The sequence below is a fragment of the Moschus berezovskii genome, chromosome 13 (assembly GCF_049115385.1).
Source record: "Moschus berezovskii isolate FMDL1 chromosome 13, NW_MosBer_1.0, whole genome shotgun sequence".
NCBI lineage: Eukaryota > Metazoa > Chordata > Mammalia > Artiodactyla > Moschidae > Moschus > Moschus berezovskii.
Window position 1 is genome coordinate 73,950,186 of NC_142472.1, and position 19,012 is coordinate 73,969,197.

Genomic DNA, 19,012 nt, shown 5'->3' on the forward strand with positions numbered 1-19,012 from the left:
GCTTTACAAAACACCCTTTAGTAAATTCCATCAAGTTTCAGATCACTTTCCTGGGGTGGCAGTCAGGGTTTCGTCTCAAAACATTTAAAGCACCTCACATAGGCAGAGTGCTAAATTCCTTTGAAGAAACAAGGGACAATGCAAGCATAAATATAAGCAGCAAGAAATTCTGCACTCTTGCTCACAAATTCCAATTATATTACTGATAATTATACTGCTGCAGGGGCTTGGGCAGGGTGAACTTAGTAATAGAAGTCTTCAAATGCATGACTATCAGAGAGAGGAAGAAAATAAGGGGGAAAGATCACTGCTAGAATTTCCATGTGCTCCTTTCAAAGATAATACAAAGACAGACTGTTCATCTTTTATTATTACATAGCTTAGTCATGGAAGAAATGACTGGGGTCAGTACATGTATGAAAATTATGAAGGCCATGGTTTAGATTAATTTGCAGGACAATTTTTATAAGGTCCCCCTTTTTCTCCTTCAGAGTGGTCCTTGGGCATCCATCAGTGTTTGGTGGTTGCTTCTAGCAAGTCTTTTGCTTCATTAATTTTGGTTGCTAAGTAAGGAGATCCACCTGAGAGGACAAAGAAAAGAAAATGGATTGAAAGACACTTCATTATTGACATTTTTAAAAGTCTCAAATAAAGAAAAACACTCAATTAGACTTCTCTGATATATTCCCACACATTCATGCCCTGACAAATTATTTTATAAGCTCTCTAGAAATCACAGGAGAAGGCAATGGCACCCCACTCCAGTACTCTTGCCTGGAAAATCCCATGGATGGAGGAGCCTGGAAGGCTGCAGTCCATGGGGTCGCTAAGAGTCAGACACAAATGAGCGACTGCACTTTCGCTTTTCACTTTCATGCATTGGAGAAGGAAATGGCAACCCACTCCAGTGTTCTTGCCTGGAGAATCCCAGGGACGGGGGAGCCTGGTGGGCTGCCGTCTATGGGGTCGCACAGAGTCAGACACGACTGAAGTGACTTAGCAGCAGAAATCACAACAGTATAAATTAAGCTTGTTCAATGAAGCATTACAGATACCTAACAGTCAACGCTCATCTCTGAGAAAAGTAAACTTATGATCAGGAGTACTTTAAAACACACTCAAATAGTTCACTTGGTCAGACATTACCTTTCAAATGCTGAATATCTGACCAGAGAATTTTCTGAAGTGGATGGTTAGGTAAATAAAATAATGGTCCTTCTCCAAGACTGTATTTTTGTTTGTTTTTAAGGAAAAAATATTCTTCTATGAAGGAAGTTATCTTTCTGAAGGAGGTGAAGCAATCCAAGGGTGCCTTCAAAGTTTTATCAAACCATACATTTTCATAAAAATAAGTTAAAAAGGCAACTATAAACTACCCAGCTCTACGAGTGTTTTACTAATATTGGTCAATATTAGTAAATTATATGATAAATGATAAATCAGTGATAATAAAGTAACGTTAAAGGATGTGCTCCCCACTCTCTGACACAGTGCCGTTAGAATACTTATGGAGCACAGAGTCACTGCGCCTTAAATAAAATGAAGTCAGTTTTCAGAGTTCTTCACAATGTAAAGAACAAGAGGAAAATTGAAGTGAATTTCAAATTCAGAATCATTATAAATGACAAACAGGAGCTCTCTTACATATAAAAATACTGGCCCCCAATTGTCACACTAAAAATATTTAAGCATCATATGCCTTCTAACTTCTAGTCCTGAACGCTTTCATGCTTCACACTCAAGCTAACAGTCCAGCTCACCAGTCTCTTTGTGTTTATTTTTTTATTCTTCCCCTTGAGTACAAATGACCCACAGCTATTGAAAACACCTTGAGACCTGAGTAGCTCACAACAAACCATACACACAAAAAAACATCAAGACAGCAGTGGTGTGTGTACTGTCCTGACTTTATCCGGGCCTTTTACTGATATCACACCATCCATTTTAGAAGGAAAAAGGAAGCAGGAAACAAATCAACAACGTAAGGGCAACGCTCAAGGAGCTATATTTAGCTTTCTACCCTTGAGGAGATCACTGACATTTTCACACCAAGATCTGAATCGCTATAAACACTATGGAACGAATATATCAGAGTGTCCTTGAATATACAATAAGAATAGAAATGAAATTGATGCAAGTTTCCATATGCACTTGGTTATGAAATAAACTGATATCAGGATTATCTTTGAAAATGATCTCAGAATTAGGTAATGTCACTCTTGGTGATAAGCTGTTTCCATTTTTAGAGTTACCAAGGTAATGCCAAGCATCTTGTACACCCTCCACAAATATTAAAATATTAATTGAACTCAAACATAACCTTTAATTGACTGAAATGCACTCTGGATATTTCAATCATCGGCCATAATATGCTCAGTTAGCAGAAAGGAAAAAAACACAGAAGATCGAAAGTCTCATTAAACATGATATTTATTGATGGCAGTGCTAGAGGAAACAACTGACAGTTTATCCAGAATAACACTGAGATACCCTTCACCCTCTTAGTGAGAGGGACACTGGACCTTTCACTTAAGTGCATGGCTGAAACTTTGGGTTCAGTTCCCATTCTACCCTTATTCTATCTTCCTAAAACTTGGGAAAGTTCCTAAGCCAAAAATTACAACTGCTATACTCCCTTTGGGGGCTTCCCTGGTGGCTCAGTGGTAGAGTCCACCTGCAACGCAGGAGACCTGGGTTCGATCCCAGGGTCGGGAAGATCCCCTGGAGAGGGGAATGGCAACCCACACCAGTATTCTGGCCTGGAGAACCCCATGGGGTCGCAAAGAGTCGGACATGACTGAGCAACCAACACGTGTGCACACATGCACACACTTGCATATTCCTGTTGAACAGTGCTTGATTCAAATTAGGATCTATCAGTGGGAGGCACTGTTGTGAAATCTAGAAAGCAGAAAAGAGAAAGGCATTCTTGCTGGGCCTCTTTTTACTGCTGCTAGCAAGCAAGATCATGGTATTGTGATGGCAGCAACTAAGCTTTCTGTACAATTCCACTGGTGGTCCCTGAGGAAGTCAATGAGTAACTCCTCTGACAGAGCAGCTCTGTAATTACCAGCGGCGCCATTCTTTCAAGCCAAGTCTAAAATTTACTCCTTTAGACCCCCCAACAATTTATAACCATTCATTTCCTGCACTAAATGCTCTTCTGCTTTAAACACCTTGTTTCTGGCACTAAAACTTGACTGATAGAAAATATATAGGATATGTATCCTTATTTAACGGAAAAAAGACACTTTTGAATTGTTCAGTCCTGTTCAGATTTCTTGGATTCTATTTAATTAGAATACTCACCCTTATACTTGATCTCTAAACCTTTGTACTTTCAGTATATGACTACTGGAGCTCTTCAGCTTTGGGCTATCATGGACTATTAAGTTTTAGACCACCCCTCCCACTGATACCATCTAGCAGACTTCAATAAAATTCAAACACATCAGTATGAAGGCACGGAAGGTCTACCAAGTCAGCCAGGACTTGAGGGCCAAGATCCTGGAGATAAGGAAATGTGCTGTGATTAGTCCAACATTCTGCACTGTTTCTTGTCTTCAAAGAAATCAGACACAAAACAGTACATACTATACAATTCCACTTACATGAAACATATCTACAGTGGGAGAAAGTAAAATGGTGATTGCTCAAGATGGAGCAGAGACTAGCAATGAGAAAGGACACCAAAGAACCTTTTGAACTTTGAAATGTTCTGTGTCTTCATTATGCTAGTGGTAAATGGGTGTATGTATCTGTCAAATCTCATCAAACCTTACAGTTAAATACACATTTTATTGTATGCAAATTATATCTCAATATGATTGATGAATAAATTAACCAGCAAACTATATGTTGGTTACAAGATAACAATCTTTTTTTTTTTGACACGATCTTTCTAAAAGAATACAAAAAGGCATACACCAATGAAAGTAAAGTTGGCACTGGAATGCTAATTATCAGATGAAGTATACTTTAAGGCAAAATCCAACAGTAGCAATAAAAGGGAGAAATTTCAAAGTGTTGAAAGGGCCAATCTTAAATTTGAATATATCTGATAACAAATGATATTCAGGTGACACCACCCTTATGGCAGAAAGTGAAGAAGAACTAAAGAGCCTCTTGATGAAAGTGAAAGAGGAGAGTGAAAAAGTTGGCTTAAAGCTCAACATTCAGGAAACTAAGATCATGGCATCTGGTCTCATCACTTCGTGGCAAATAGATGGGGAAACAGTGGCTGACTTTATTTTGGGGGGCTCCAAAATCACTGCAGATGGTGATTGCAGCCATGAAATTAAAAGACGCTTACTCCTTGGAAGGAAAGTTATGACCAACCTAGATAGCATATTAAAAAGCAGAGACATTACTCTGTCAACAAAGGTCTGTCCAGTGAACGCTGGGCTGGAAGAAGCACGAGCTGAAATCAAGATTGCTGGGAGAAATATCAATAACCTCAGATATGGAGATGACACCACCCTTATGGCAGAAAGTGAAGAGGAACTCAAAAGCCTCTTGATGAAAGTGAAAGAAGAGAGTGATAAAGTTGGCTTGAAGCTCAGTGTTCAGAAAACAAAGATCATGGCATCTGGTCCCATCACTTCATGGGAAATAGATGGGGTAACAGTGGAAACAGTGTCAGACTTTATTTTTTTGGGCTCCAAAATCACTGCGGATCCAAAATGACTGCAGCCATGAAATTAAAAGACGCTTGCTCCTTGGAAGGAAAGTTATGACCAACCTTGATAGTATATTAAAAAGCAGAGATGTTACTTTGCCAACCAAGGTCCGTCTAGTCAAGGCTATGGTTTTTCCAGTGGTCATGTATGGATGTGAGAGTTGGACTGTGAAGAAAGCTGATCGCCAAAGAATTGATGCTTTTGAACTGTGGTGCTGGAGAAGACTCTTGAGAGTCCCTTGGACTGCAAGGAGATCCAACCAGTCCATTCTAAAGGAGATCAATCCTGGGTGTTTATCAGAAGGACTGATGCTAAAGCTGAAACTCCAATACTTTGGCCACCTCATGCGACGAGTTGACTCACTGGAAAAGAGTCTGATGCTGGGAAGGATTGTGGGCAGGAGGAGAAGGGGACGACAGAGAATGAGGTGGCTGGATGGTATCACCGACTTGATGGATATGAGTCTGAGTGAACTCCGGGATTTGGTGATGGACAGGGAGGCCTGGTGTGCTGTGATTCATGGGGTCGCAAAGAGTCGGACACAACTGAGTGACTTAACTGACTGAACTGAACTGAGTCCAGGCTATGGTTTATCCAGTAGTCATGTATGGATGTGAGAATTGGGCTATAAAGAAAGCTGAGTGTCAAAGAATTGATGCTTTTGAACTGTGGTGGTGGAGAAGACTCTTGAGAGTCCCTTGGACTGCAAGGAGATCCAACCAGTCCATCCTAAAGGAAATCAGTCCTGGGTGTTCACTGGAGGGACTGATGTTGAAGCTGAAACTCCAATAGAAACTCCAATATTTTGGCCACCTGATGCAAAGAGCTGACTCATTTGAGAAGATTCTGACACTGGGAAAGATTGAGGGCAGGAGAAGGGGATGACAGGGGATGAGATGGTTGGATGGCATCACCGACTCAATGGACATGGGTTTGGGTAGACTCTGGGAGTTGGTGATGGACAGGGAGGCCTGGCGTGCTGCGGTTCGTGGGGTCGCAAAGAGTGGGACATGATTGAATGACTGAACTGAACTGATAACGTAGGTTCAAGATATATAAGAAAAACAAGGACAGCACTAAAGGGGGAAACACATGAATCCATAATCAATGAGAGATTTAGTATACCTCTCTCAGTAATCCATGGAAGGATTAGATAAAAAGAAATACTGAACACACTTGATCTAAATGACATACACAGAGGACTCCATCCTACAACTGCAGAGTGGCCTCTGTTTAAACAGCACACAAAACATTTACTGAAGTCGACCATGTGCTGAGCTCTAAAGAAAGTTTCAACAAACTTCAAAGACTCAAATCACAATAAGCAGTGCTACGTGAATTGCGTTCCATGGATCAGTGCTGGGGCACAGGGGTTACTGAACCACAATGAGAGGCACTGAACTGAACTAGGTTTGGAAACTGAGAGTAAGAAAATACTACACCAAACACAATACTGTGCAACTGCAGAATCTAATGATGGAAAGCTAGGGCTTAGACCTTATATATGTTTTTATTTCAATTTTCTAATAAAATTATTTTTGTTATATTTTACAAAAGTTACCAGCCCAACAAAGATTGGGAAAAAGAAAACAAAAAACAAGCCCTCTGTCAAGACAGTTTGAGAAGTACTGATACATGAATTAACAATGGTAGAATTAAGCTGAAAATCAGTAATAGATAGGGAATTACAATCTTTGGAAATTAATCAATATACTTGTAAATAACCCAAGCATCAAGGAAAATGTCACAATAGAAATTAGCATTCAAGATAATTAAACAAGCCAAAGGTTAGATTTCTGAGAAAAACTAATCAAGTTCCTAGCAATGCATTTAAAATTTAAATGAAATGAATTCTAAGAAAAATAATGTACCAAGATAAAATGATACAGGAAGAAATGGAAAAATCAAGAGATTGTAACTATTTAAGAAACTGAACCTGTAACTAAAAACCTTCCCAAAGATAAAAATTCTGGCCAGATTAGCTGTATCAGTAAATTTTGCTGAAAAAATAGAAGACAAAGAAAACACATTTTAATTCTTTTTATGAGTAGCATTCTTTGAGACAAACTCTGATAAAAAAAATATATCACAAGATAAACACAGATGCAAAAGCAAACATCAGCTTATAAGATCAAACTAAATTCATAACCAAGTTAGGTTTATATCGAAATTCAAGACTGGCTTTATCATTAGAAAATTGATCAATTTAATTCATTATATTAACATAAGGAAGAATAGACGTATAATCACTTAAATGCAGAAACTGTATACTCACAATAAAAACTTTAAACTTAGAGGGAAACTTCTTTTATGTGAGAGGAAGTTATCAATATATCAAATATAGCAAATAGTAGTAAAATGCTGAAACCTTTGGCTCTGAGATAAGCAACAAGGAAAGATATCTACTGTCATTTCTATTTAACACTTTATTTGAGTTTCTGGCCATTATAATCAATGCCCCCCCTCCACTCCCTCCCCCAAAGGACTAAAAAGAAAGAAACTGTCATTTTTCATAAATCGAATGACTGAGTAAGCAAAAAAATCAAAAGGCTCTGACAAAATCACAGAATTAATAACCGAATTTAACAAAATGGTGGATATGACAGCAATATACACAAAAATTAACTTTTTATGTCCTAGAAATAACTAACTATATAGTATACACTTTTAAAATAACACAATATATAATAGCATTTGAATAATCAACACCTAGGATTAGGTGTTTACATAAATCTAACAAATTATGCATAACTACAAACTGAAAAATCTCATTGAAATAAAGTTAACCTAAATAAACTAACACCCAACAAAGGTGTCCTTTTCATTTTAGGGGACTAGAATGCAAAAGTAGGAAGTCAAGAAACATCTGGAGTAACAGGCAAATTTGGCCCTGGAGTACAGAATGAAGCAGGGCAAAGGCTAATAGAGTTTTGCCAAGAGAATGCACTGTTCAGATATGACCTAAATCAAATCCCTTACGATTATAAAGTGGAAGTGAGAAATAGACTCAAGGGATTAGATCTGATAGAGTGCCTGAAGAACTATGGACGGAGGTTCGTGACATTGCACAGGAGACAGGGATCAAGACCATCCCCAAGAAACAGAAAGGCAAAAAAGCAAAACGGCTGTCTGAGGAGGCCTTACAAATAGCTGTGAAAAGAAGAGAAGTGAACGGCAAAGGAGAAAAGGAAAGATATAACTATTTGAATGCAGAGTTCGAAAGAATAGCAAGGAGATAAAAAATCTTCCTCAGTGATCAGTGCAAAGAAATAGAGGAAAAACAACAGAATAGGAAAGACTAGAGATATCTTCAAGAAGATTAGAGATCCCAAGGGAACATTTCATTGCAAAGACGGGCATAATAAAGGACAGAAATGGTACGGACCTAACAGAAGCAGAAGATATCAAGAAGAGGTGGCAAGAATACACAGAAGAACTGTACAAAAAAGATCTTCACAACCCAGATCATCACGATGGTATGATCACTCACTTAGAGCCAGACATCCTGGAATGTGAAGTCAAGTGGAGGTGATAGAATTGCAGTTGAGCTATTTAAATCCTAAAAGACGATGCTGTGAAAGTGCTGCACTTAATATGCCAGCAAATTTGGAAAACTCAGCAGTGGCCACAGAACTGGAAAAGATCAGTTTTCATTCCAACCCCAAAGAAAGGCCAAAGAATGTTCAAACTACCTTATAATTGCACTCATCTCACACGCTAGCAGTGTAATGCTCAAAATTCTCCAAGTGAGGCTTCAACAGTACGTGAACCATGAACTTCCAAATGTTCAAGCTGGATTTAGAAAAGGCAGAAGAACCAGAGATCAAACTACCAACATCCACTGGATCATTGAAAAAGCAAGAGAATTCCAGAAAAACATCTACTCTGCTTTATTGACAATGCCAAAGCCTTTGACTGTGTGGATCACAATAAACTGTGGAACATTCTGAAAGAGATGGGAATCCCAGACCACCTGACCTGCCTCTTGAGAAACCTGTATGCAGGTCAAGAAGCAACAGTTAGAACTGGACATGGAACAACAAACTGGTTCCAAATAGGAAAAGGAGTATGTCAAGGCTGTATACTGTCACTCTGCTTATTTAACTTATATGCAGAGTACATCATGTGAAATGCTGGGCTGGATGAAGCATAAACTGGAATCAAGATTTCTGGGAGAAATATCAATAATCTCAGATATGCAGATGATACCACCCTTATGGCAGAAAGTGAAGAAGAACTAAAGAGCCTCTTGATGAAAGTAAAAGAGAAGAGTGAAAAAGTTGGCTTAAAGCTCAACATTCAGAAAAATAAGATCATGGCATCTGGTCCCATCACTTCAAGGCAAATAGATGGGGAAACGGTAGAAACGGTGTCAGACTTTATTTTTTTGGGCTCCAAAATCACTGCAGATGGTGACTGCAGCCATGAAATTAAAAGACGCTTGCTCCTTGGAAGAAAAGTTATGACCAGCCTAGGCAGCATATTAAAAAGCAGAGACATTACTTTGCTAACAAAAGTCTGTCTAGTCAAAGTATGGTTTTTCCAGTAGTCATGCATGGATGTGAGAGTTGGACTATAAAGAAAGCTGAGCACTGAAGAATTGATGCTTTTGAACTGTGGTGCTGGAGAAGACTCTTGAGAGTCCCTTGGACTGCAAGGAGATCTAACCAGTCCATCCTAAATGAAATCAGCCCTGAATATTCACTGGAAGGACTGATGCAGAAGCTGAAACTCCAATACTTTGGCCACCTGATGCAAAGAACTGACTCATCTGAAAAGGCCCTGATGCTGGGAAAGATTGAAGGCGGGAGGAAAAGGGGACGACAGAGGATGAGATGGTCAGATGGCATCACTAATTCGATGGACATGAGTTTGAATAAGCTCTGGGAGTTGATGATGGACAGGGAGGCCTGGTATGCTGCAGTCAATGTGGTCACAAAGAGTCGGACATGACTGACTGACCAAACTGAACTGAAATAAATGAAAGGATGTCTCGCTCATGGATTTGAAAAATCACTATTGTAAAGATGTCAATTTGCTCCATTCTGACTTACAGATTTATAGCAATCCCAATCATATCCTAGGAGGCTTGTGTGAATTGTGAATTTGCATATGCAAATTGATGAGATAGTTCCTAACTTACATTAAAACGTAAAGGGCCAAACATAGCCCACCCCTCACAAATATTAAATAACAAAAAATGTAAAGAGTTTATATACCAGAAATAAGAATTTGTTATAAAGCTAGATAATCAAAACATTATGGTATTGGCACAAGAAATTAATCAACAGAAGATGAAAGAAATAATTCCAACAAATAGTGCAGGACCACTTGGATATCTATATAAAAATAACTGAAACTTTACCCTTATCTCACACCATATACAAAATTCCATTCTAGGTAAGATAATAAAGTTTCCAGAAATTGACTTCATGACTTTGAGACAAGCAAAAATTTCCTAAACAATAAAAGCAATAATTATAAAGTTTCAACTATAACTTATCTGTAACAGAATTTCTATTAATGAATGAACATCCGTAATGGTTGGAGAAGGAAATGGCAGCCCACTCCAGTGTTCTTGCCTGGAGAATCTCATGGACGGAGAGCCTGGTGGGCTACAATCCACGGGGTCACAAAGAGTTGGACACGACTGAGTGACTTCACTTCACTTCACTTCAGTAATGGTAGGCAAAAACAAGCCAAAGAGAAAAGGTACATGTAATACAACGGACTCATATCTAGAACACAAGAGTATAGGATGTTCCCAAAAGTTAGGTAACAAAAGAGAGAAAAAAACACTGCAAAGAAAAAATGGATCAACGGCAAGATATTCATGTAATGAAATACTATGCAGCAAAAAGAATGAATGAATTACTACAGGATCACTGCTGCATGAATGAATTTCACAAAGATAATAAAATGAGAAAAGACAAAGCAAGAAGACTACACACTTAGATTATATATAATTTATATGTAATATATATAACTTAGATTACATATAATCTAAGTGTGTAGTCTTCTATATATATATATAAAGTTCAAAAACAGGCAAAGCTTATCTATGGCAATAAAAACTAAAACAGTGGTCATCTTTGGTGAGTGGGGAATAACCGGAAATGTACATGAGGAGAAAGCTTTGTGCAATTTTACTTCTTTTTTTTTCATTAATATATTTTTTAATTGAAGGATAACTGCTTTACAGAATTCTGTTGTTTTGGGTACTGGCTACATAAATGGATTCACTTCATGATAATTCATTGAGCTGTATACTTAATGAGCTATGTACTTTTATGAAGGTATATTTAAGTTTTTAAAACTTTATTAAACACTGGAGATATGTTGACCTCCATGAAGTCTGATGACACTACCAATTAAGACTATGCAAAAATCACTGGGGCTCAGAAAACCTGTGATCAAGACCATGGTGATGAGGATAGTAACTAGGCATTATTCTAACGTATCATTTCATTTGGTTCATCCAACTATCCTTTGCAGTTGTTCAGTTCTTATTTTCCTTACCTAAAGAGACTGAATCAAAAAGAAGTTTAGTTACTTGCCCAACCCTAACCACAGAGTTAAAATGAGGTAGGGTCAGGACTCCCAGGAAGGTTACCATACCATGCTGCCTCTCACTTTGTTTACATAATTCTTTATTAAATTTTTACCATGTTTAACATTTGGTTGTTGTAAACCTTTCCTACTTTCTTCAAGCCTGTAACCCCATCCCACGTCCTCTTCCCTCTTGAGTATGCTAAGTCACTTTGAGATTGACCCTATGGACAATAGCCCACCATGCTCCTCAGTCCATGGGATTCCCCAGGCAAGAATACTGGAGTGGGTTGCCATGCCTTCCTCCAGGGGATCTTCCCAACCCAGGGATTGAACTCACATCTCTTTCGTCTCCCACATCAGCAGGTGGGTTCTTTACCGCTGTGTCACCTGAGAAGCCCTTTCCTTCTTGGGAAGATTGTAAAACCACACCTTGTGGTTTACTTTTAAAGTATTAATATATGCTTTTCTACTCATTAGATAATAAATATCTCGAAGAGCAATCATGCCTTGGATCTCTCTGAGTACAGAGAAGGGACTTGAGACATGTGTCCCTGATGGGGAGAAGGAAGTGGTGAATCACCATTCCCTTATCTTCATGCATCAAGGACCAGTTTCACTAAAGTAAAATCACTCCAGAGAGACAGAAAATAGAACAAACAAATGTGTTAGGAGTGGATAAACATCTTTAGAAATAAACATCTGCAAAACATCTGGGTAAAAAAGATCCTAACCAGCATAAGAGAAAATAAGCAAATAGTCTACAACTAACAACTGCTGCAAGGCTAGGTACAGGCATGTCTTGCTTGATCAGACTTTGCTTTATTGCACTTCGCAGATACTGAGTTGTTTACAAATTGAAGGTTTGTGGCAACCCTGTGTCAAGTAAGTCTATTGGTGCCATTTTTATGGCAGCTTTATTTTTTAATTACAGTAAGTATATACACTGTCTTTTACAATTTATTTATTTTATTTGGAGACTGATTACTTTATTGTGGTGGTTTTTGCCATATAGTCAATCAGCCACGGTTGTACATGTGTTTCCCTGTCCTGAAGCCCCTCCCACCTCCCTCCCCATCCCATCCCTCAGGGTTGTCCAGGTGCACCGGCTTTGAGTGCCCTGTTTCATGCATCGAACTTGGACTGGTCACCTATTTCACATATGGTAATATACATGTTTCAAAGCTATTCTCTCAAATCACCCCACCCTTGCCTTCTCCTATAGAGTCCAAAAGTCTCTTCTTTATATCTGTGTCTCTTTTTCTGTCTTGCATATAGGGTCGTCATTATCATCTTTCTAAATCCGATATATATGCATTAATATACTGTATTGGTGTTTTTCTTTCTGACTTACTTCACTCTGTATAATAGGCTCCAGTTTCATCCACCTCATTAGAACTGACTCAAATGTGTTCTTTTTTATAACTAAGTAATATTCCATTGTATACACTGCTTTTTAAGCATAATGCTATTTCACACTTAACAGACAACAGTATAGTAAAAATATAAACATAATTTTTCTATGTGTTGGGGAACTAAAATATCTGTGTGACTTGCTTTATTGCAGTATTTGTTTTATTGGGGTGGTTTGGAACTGAATCCAGTATCTTTGAGGTATGCCTGTATAATTTATTACTAATGTGAGTTTCATAGAAAATACACCAATGTGAAGATTAAGAATATCTAAGTTCCCTTTTATCCTTGGGTCTTCTTTATACAGATTTACATATTCCTTAACTCTGATTAAAATACGAATTTCTACATCCCAAGTCTGTAAGATTGAAGTAAGAAGTATTGCCATCTGCTGATTTGAAGGTTTCTTAAAGTTCACACACCCTTCCTAAAAGAAAGATGTTAAAATCACGAAGCAGTGTACAGAAGACTGACTTCCAGAATAAGGAGTTCCACTGGCCCACTTCGCAGTGCAACTGGCCAATACTATATAATAACTCCCAATCACTGGAAGCCTCTAGAAATGGTCTTCAAAACAAAAACAAAAGAATTAAAAGTATGAAAATTCAGTAAGAGAGGCAGGAGTCTGTGGGAAACGGCTTGTCCCTTTCCCCCTCTCTACTCAGCAGGGCAGAGACTCCACACTGGACTGCTGCAGCCAGAACACAGGCCCCCTCCCTCCCCAGCTCCTGCACAGAGGACTCTTTCTGGAAAGGGCTGGGTGGACCGGTATAATTCTCTTCCGGCCCCCAGATGCCAAGTGCTGAGGCTCAGGCACAGGAAAGTGGATCAGAAGCTCCATCCTGGGCCTGGCTCCCTTAGAATAAATACTGGGACCTTGAAAACTCTTTTCCTAGTCCTCAAAGCATGGTGGCTCCATACAGGAGAGGCATTCTGAGAAGGCCTTAGGCTACTTCACTAAAGGAATCCAGCCAGTTACTAAACAAATAAACAAACAAGCCTTCATCATCAGTGAAAGGGTGGTGGACCAGAGCTGCTGTAATATATAATCTAATATATTCAGCTTCTAACAAAGCATTTCAAGGCATGTGAAGGCACAGGCAAGTACGACAGAACGACCCATGTATACATCATGAAAAAAGCCATCAAACTACCTGTGAGAGTGACCAAATGCTGGATTTATGGGAAATGATTCCAAAGTAGCCACTATACATTCACAGAACTAAAATTTTACATTATACATTCACAGAACAATATATTCACAGAACTAAAAGTTTTTTAAAAAATTACTAAAAGGGTTTAAGAGTAGATCTGAACTGGCATAAGACAGAACTAGTGAACTTGAAGATACAGTGACTGATAGTATGTAAGCTGACATCAGAGAGAAAAGGGAATGAAGGAGAAGAAAACCAGAGCCTGAGAGAAACGTAGGACATCGTGAAATCCATAAATCACATGAAATGGGAGTACTAGGAGAGGAAAGGAGGGAAAAGTCTTTAAAGAAACAGTAGCTAAAAATTTCCAATGTTATTGAAAAACAATAACCTACACACCCTAGAATCTCAAACTCCAAGTAGGATTAATCTAATAAGACCTAACACACAGCATAAAAAAACGCTAAAAGTTGAAGACAAGGAGAAAATATGGACGGTATCATTAAATCTACACATGGACATCACCAGATGGTCAACACCGAAATCAGATTGATTATATTCTTTGCAACCAAAGATGGAGAAGATGTATACAGTTAGCAAAAACAAGACCAGGAGCTGACTGTGGCTCAGATCATGAACTCCTTATTGCGAAGTTCAGACTTAAATTGAAGAAAGTAGGGAAAACCACTAGGCCATTCAGATATGACCTCAATCAAATCCCTTATGATTATACAGTGGAAGTGAGAAATAGATTTAAGGGACTAGACCTGATTGATAGAGTGCCTGATGAACTCTGGACGGAGGTTCGTGACATTGTACAGGAGACAGGGACCAAGACCATCCCCATGGAAAAGAAATGCAAAAGAGCGAAATGGCTGTCTGAGGAGGCCTTACAAATAGCTGTAAAAAGAAGAGAGGCGAAAAGCAAAGGAGAAAAGGAAAGATATAAGCATCTGAATGCAGAGTTCCAAAGAATAGCAAGGAGAGATAAGAAAGCCTTCCTCAGTGATCAATGCAAAGAAATAGAGGAAAAGAACAGAATAGGAAAAACAAGAGATCTCTTCAAGAAAATTAGAGATTCCAAGGGAACATTTCATGCAAAGATGGGCTCGATAAAGGACAGAAATGGTATGGACCTAACAGAAGCAGAAGATATTAAGAAGAGGTGGCAGGAATACACAGAAGAACTGTACAAAAAAGATCTTCACGACCAAGATAGTCACAATAATGTGATCACTGACCTAGAGCCAGACATTTTGGAATGTGAAGTCAAGTGGGCCTTAAAAGCATCACTACTAACAAAGCTAGTGGAGGTGATGGAATTCCAGTTGAGCTATTTCAAGTCTTGAAAGATGATGCTGTGAAAGTGCTGCACTCAATATGCCAGCAAATTTGGAAAACTCAGCAGTGGCCACAGGACTGGAAGAGGTCAGTCTTCATTCCAATCCCAAAGAAAGGCAATGCCAAAGAATGCTCAAACTACCGCACAATTGCACTCATCTCACACGCTAGTAAAGTCATGCTCAAAATTCTCCAAGCCAGGCTTCAGCAGTATGTAAACCGTGCACTCCCAGATGTTCAAACAGGTTTTAGAAAAGGCAGAGGCACCAGAGATCAAATTGCCAACATCCGCTGGATCATGGAGAAAGCAAGAGAGTTTCAGAAAAACATCTATTTCTGCTTCATTGACTATGCCAAAGCCTTTGACTGTGTGGATCACAATAAACTGTGGAACATTCTGAAAGAGATGGGAATCCCAGACCACCTGACCTGCCTCTTGAGAAACCTGTATGCAGGTCAGGAAGCAAGAGTTAGAACTGGACATGAAACAACAGACTGGTTCCAAATAGGAAAAGGTGTACGTCAAGGTTGTATATTGTCACCCTGCTTATTTAACTTATATGCAGAGTACATCATGAGGAACGCTGGGCTGGAAGAAGCACAAGCTGGAATCAAGATTGCTGGGAGAAATATCAATAACCTCAGATATGCAGATGACACTACCCTTATGGCAGAAAGTGAAGAGGAACTCAAAAGCCTCTTGATGAAAGTGAAAGAGGAGAGTGAAAAGGTTGGCTTGAAGCTCAACATTCAGAAAACAAAGATCATGGCATCTGGTCCCATCACTTCATGGAAAATAGATGGAAGAACAGTGGAAACAGTGTCAGACTTTGTTTTTTTGGGCTCCAAAATCACTGCAGATGCTGACTGCAGCCATGAAATTAAAAGACGCTTGCTCCTTGGAAGGAAAGTTATGACCAACCTTGATAGTATATTAAAAAGCAGAGACATTACTTTGCCAACCAAGGTCCGTCTAGTCAAGGCAATGGTTTTTCCCGTGGTCATGTATGGATGTGAGAGTTGGACTGTGAAGAAAGCTGATCGTCGAAGAATCGGTGCTTTTGAACTGTGGTGTTGGAGAAGACTCTTGAGAGTCCCTTATACTGCAAGGAGATCCAACCAGTCCATTCTAAAGGAGGTCAATCCTGGATGTTCATTGGAGGGACTGATGCTAAAGCTGAAACTCCAATACTTTGGCCACCTCATGCGACGAGTTGACTCACTGGAAAAGACTCTGATGCTGGGAAAGGTTGGGGGCGGGAGGAGAAGGGGACGACGGAGAATGAGATGGCTGGATGGCATCACCGACTCTGTGGACATGAGTTTGAGTGTACTCCGGGAGTTGGTGATGGACAGGGAGGCCTGGCGTGCTGTGATTCATGGGGTCGCGGAGAGTCGGACACGACTGAGCGACTGAACTGACTGACTGACTGATCATTAAATTAAATAAACAGAGAGGCCATTAGACTGAGGTGGTTTTAGTACCTTCAGTTCAGTTCAGTTCAGTTGCTCAGTCGTGTCCGACTCTCCGCGACCCCATGAATCACAGCACGGCAGGCCTCCCTGACCATCACCAACTCCCGGAGTTCACTCAAACTCATGTCCATTGAATCGGTGATGCCATCCAGCCATCTCATTCTCTGTCGTCCCCGTCTCCTCCCACCCCCAATCCCTCCCAGCATCAGACTCTTTTCCAGAGAGTCAACTCATCGCATGAGGTGGCCAAAGTATTGGAGTTTCAGATTTAGCATCAGTCCTTCCAATGAACACCCAGGATTGATCTCCTCTAGAACGGACAGGTTGGATCTCCTTGCAGTCCAAGGGACTCTCAAGAATCTTCTCCAGCACCACAGTTCAAAAGCATCAATTCTTTGGCGCTCAGCTTTCTTCACAGTCCAACTCTCACATCCATACATGACCACGGGAAAAACCATAGCCTTGACTAGACGGACCTTGGTTGGCAAAGTAATGTCTCTGCTTTTTAATATGCTATCTAGGTTGGTCATAACTTTCCTTCCAAGGAGTAAGCGTCTTTTAATTTCATGGCTGCAATCAGCATCTGCAGTGATTTTGGAGCCAAAAAAAATAAAGTCTGACATTGTTTCCACTGTTTCCCCATCTATTTCCCATGAAGTGATGGGACCAGATGCCATGATCTTTAGGAGACTATATAATCAAACTAAACCCTACGCCAATAAGTCTCTCAATATTAGGAAATTAAAACCCAAGCACAACTAATCACACAGAGCCAACTAGGACTTTTCAAGTAAAGCAAATTCTTATGCTATAGCCAATCCAGTAACTACTTGTTTGCTCTGCCTCTTCTCCATGGAAATCTTTCCTCTGGAGGGCTCCTAACCACGTCTAGTTTGGTACTGCCAAATTCAAGCCAATTTTTGCTCAGACTCTTAAAATTTTTAATATGCCTCAGTTTACCTTTTAACAGTAGCAAAAGAAAGACAACATGTCACTTATAAAGGAAACCCAATACGATAAAAGGCTAATTTAGCAGAAACAATGGAGGACAGGAAGGCAGTGGAATAACATAATCACAGGCCTCAAAGAAAAAACTGTGGACCAAGAGTCCTTTATTCAGTAAAGCCATTATTCAGAAAGAAAGGTGAAACAGCATCCTAGATAAGCAAGAACTGAAAGAATTTACTGTTAACAGATCCACTTTAGGAGAAATAAAGGAAATTCTTTAGGTTGAAAGAAAGTGACCTCAGATGGTAATTTAAATTGATATCTACAAAGAGCACTAGTCATATAACTGTGTAATTATGAGACAATATAAACGCCTAACTTTCTTCTCTTAGTTGATGGAAAAGGTAACGGTATAACATAATATGCATAAAACATATTACTGGGCCTATAACCTATAGAAATGTAACACATGCACATTACATGTGCTAGTAATAGCACAGAGGAGGGATGTTAGAGCAAAGGTGTTACGGACTGAGAAAATGACAGCAGTGATGATCCCAACAGTGCACCGTCAGGCTTGCGACAGTAGCAGATGGTATATGTACTACAGTAATACCATGAGAGGGGGAGGCACAGAAGCAGTATTTCTATATACAGTACAAGAATCAAGCTTGTCTAAATCTGAAGCTGATTCTGAAAACTTAACATGTATACGGTTAAGCCCTAGAGCAATCACTTTAAAAAACCCTCAAAAATAATGAAGTAATAAAATAAAAATACATTAGAAAATATTCACTCAGTACAAAAAAATATATAAAGGAAAAAAATAGAGGGGCAAAAACCACAAGACAGAAAACAAAAAGCAAATGCAGAAATAAATCAAACTATATCAATAACATAAGTGAATGGATTAAACAATCCAATCAATCATTACATTGTCAGGTTAGATTAAAACAACATGATCAACAACAGTCCTTTTACAGGAGACAGACTTTAAATAAAATAATAAAAATAATTTTTATTATTATTATTTTGGCTGTGCTGCACAGCATGCAGTATCTTAGTTCCCTGAACAGGGATCAAATTTGTGCCCCTTGCAGTGGAAACACTAAGTCTTAACCACTGGACCACCAGGGAAGTCTTGAGACAGACCTTAGATTCAAAAACACAAATAAAAGAATCAAAAAAAATGCGTCATGAAACACCAACTATGGAAAAGCTAGAATGGCTATACTCATATGAGCTTTTATGACAAACAATGTTACCACAGATGTAATGTGGACTCCGTGCTGCAGTCCATGGGCCGCAGAGGCAGACACGACTGAGCGACTGAACAGCAGAGATACTACAGTTACACTCAGGTGGCGCAGGGGTAAAGAACCCTCCTGCCAATGTAGGAGACTCGAGGACAGGGTTCAGTCTCTGGGTCAGGAAGACCCCCTGGAGAAGGGG

General features: G+C 39.3%; 1 protein-coding gene across 2 annotated transcripts in view; it reads right to left on the reverse strand.

Moving 5' to 3' along the window:
* Positions 1-352: 352 nt before the first annotated feature.
* The window catches only part of DNAJC15 (DnaJ heat shock protein family (Hsp40) member C15), an 83,867-nt gene continuing 65,207 nt past the window's right edge, over positions 353-19,012 (reverse strand). For both annotated transcript variants that reach the window (XM_055426040.2, XM_088842776.1), the window contains one exon: positions 353-581. In XM_055426040.2, the coding sequence (XP_055282015.2) occupies positions 511-581 (71 nt within the window). In that variant the 3' untranslated portion in view covers positions 353-510. The remainder of the gene's footprint in view (positions 582-19,012) is intronic.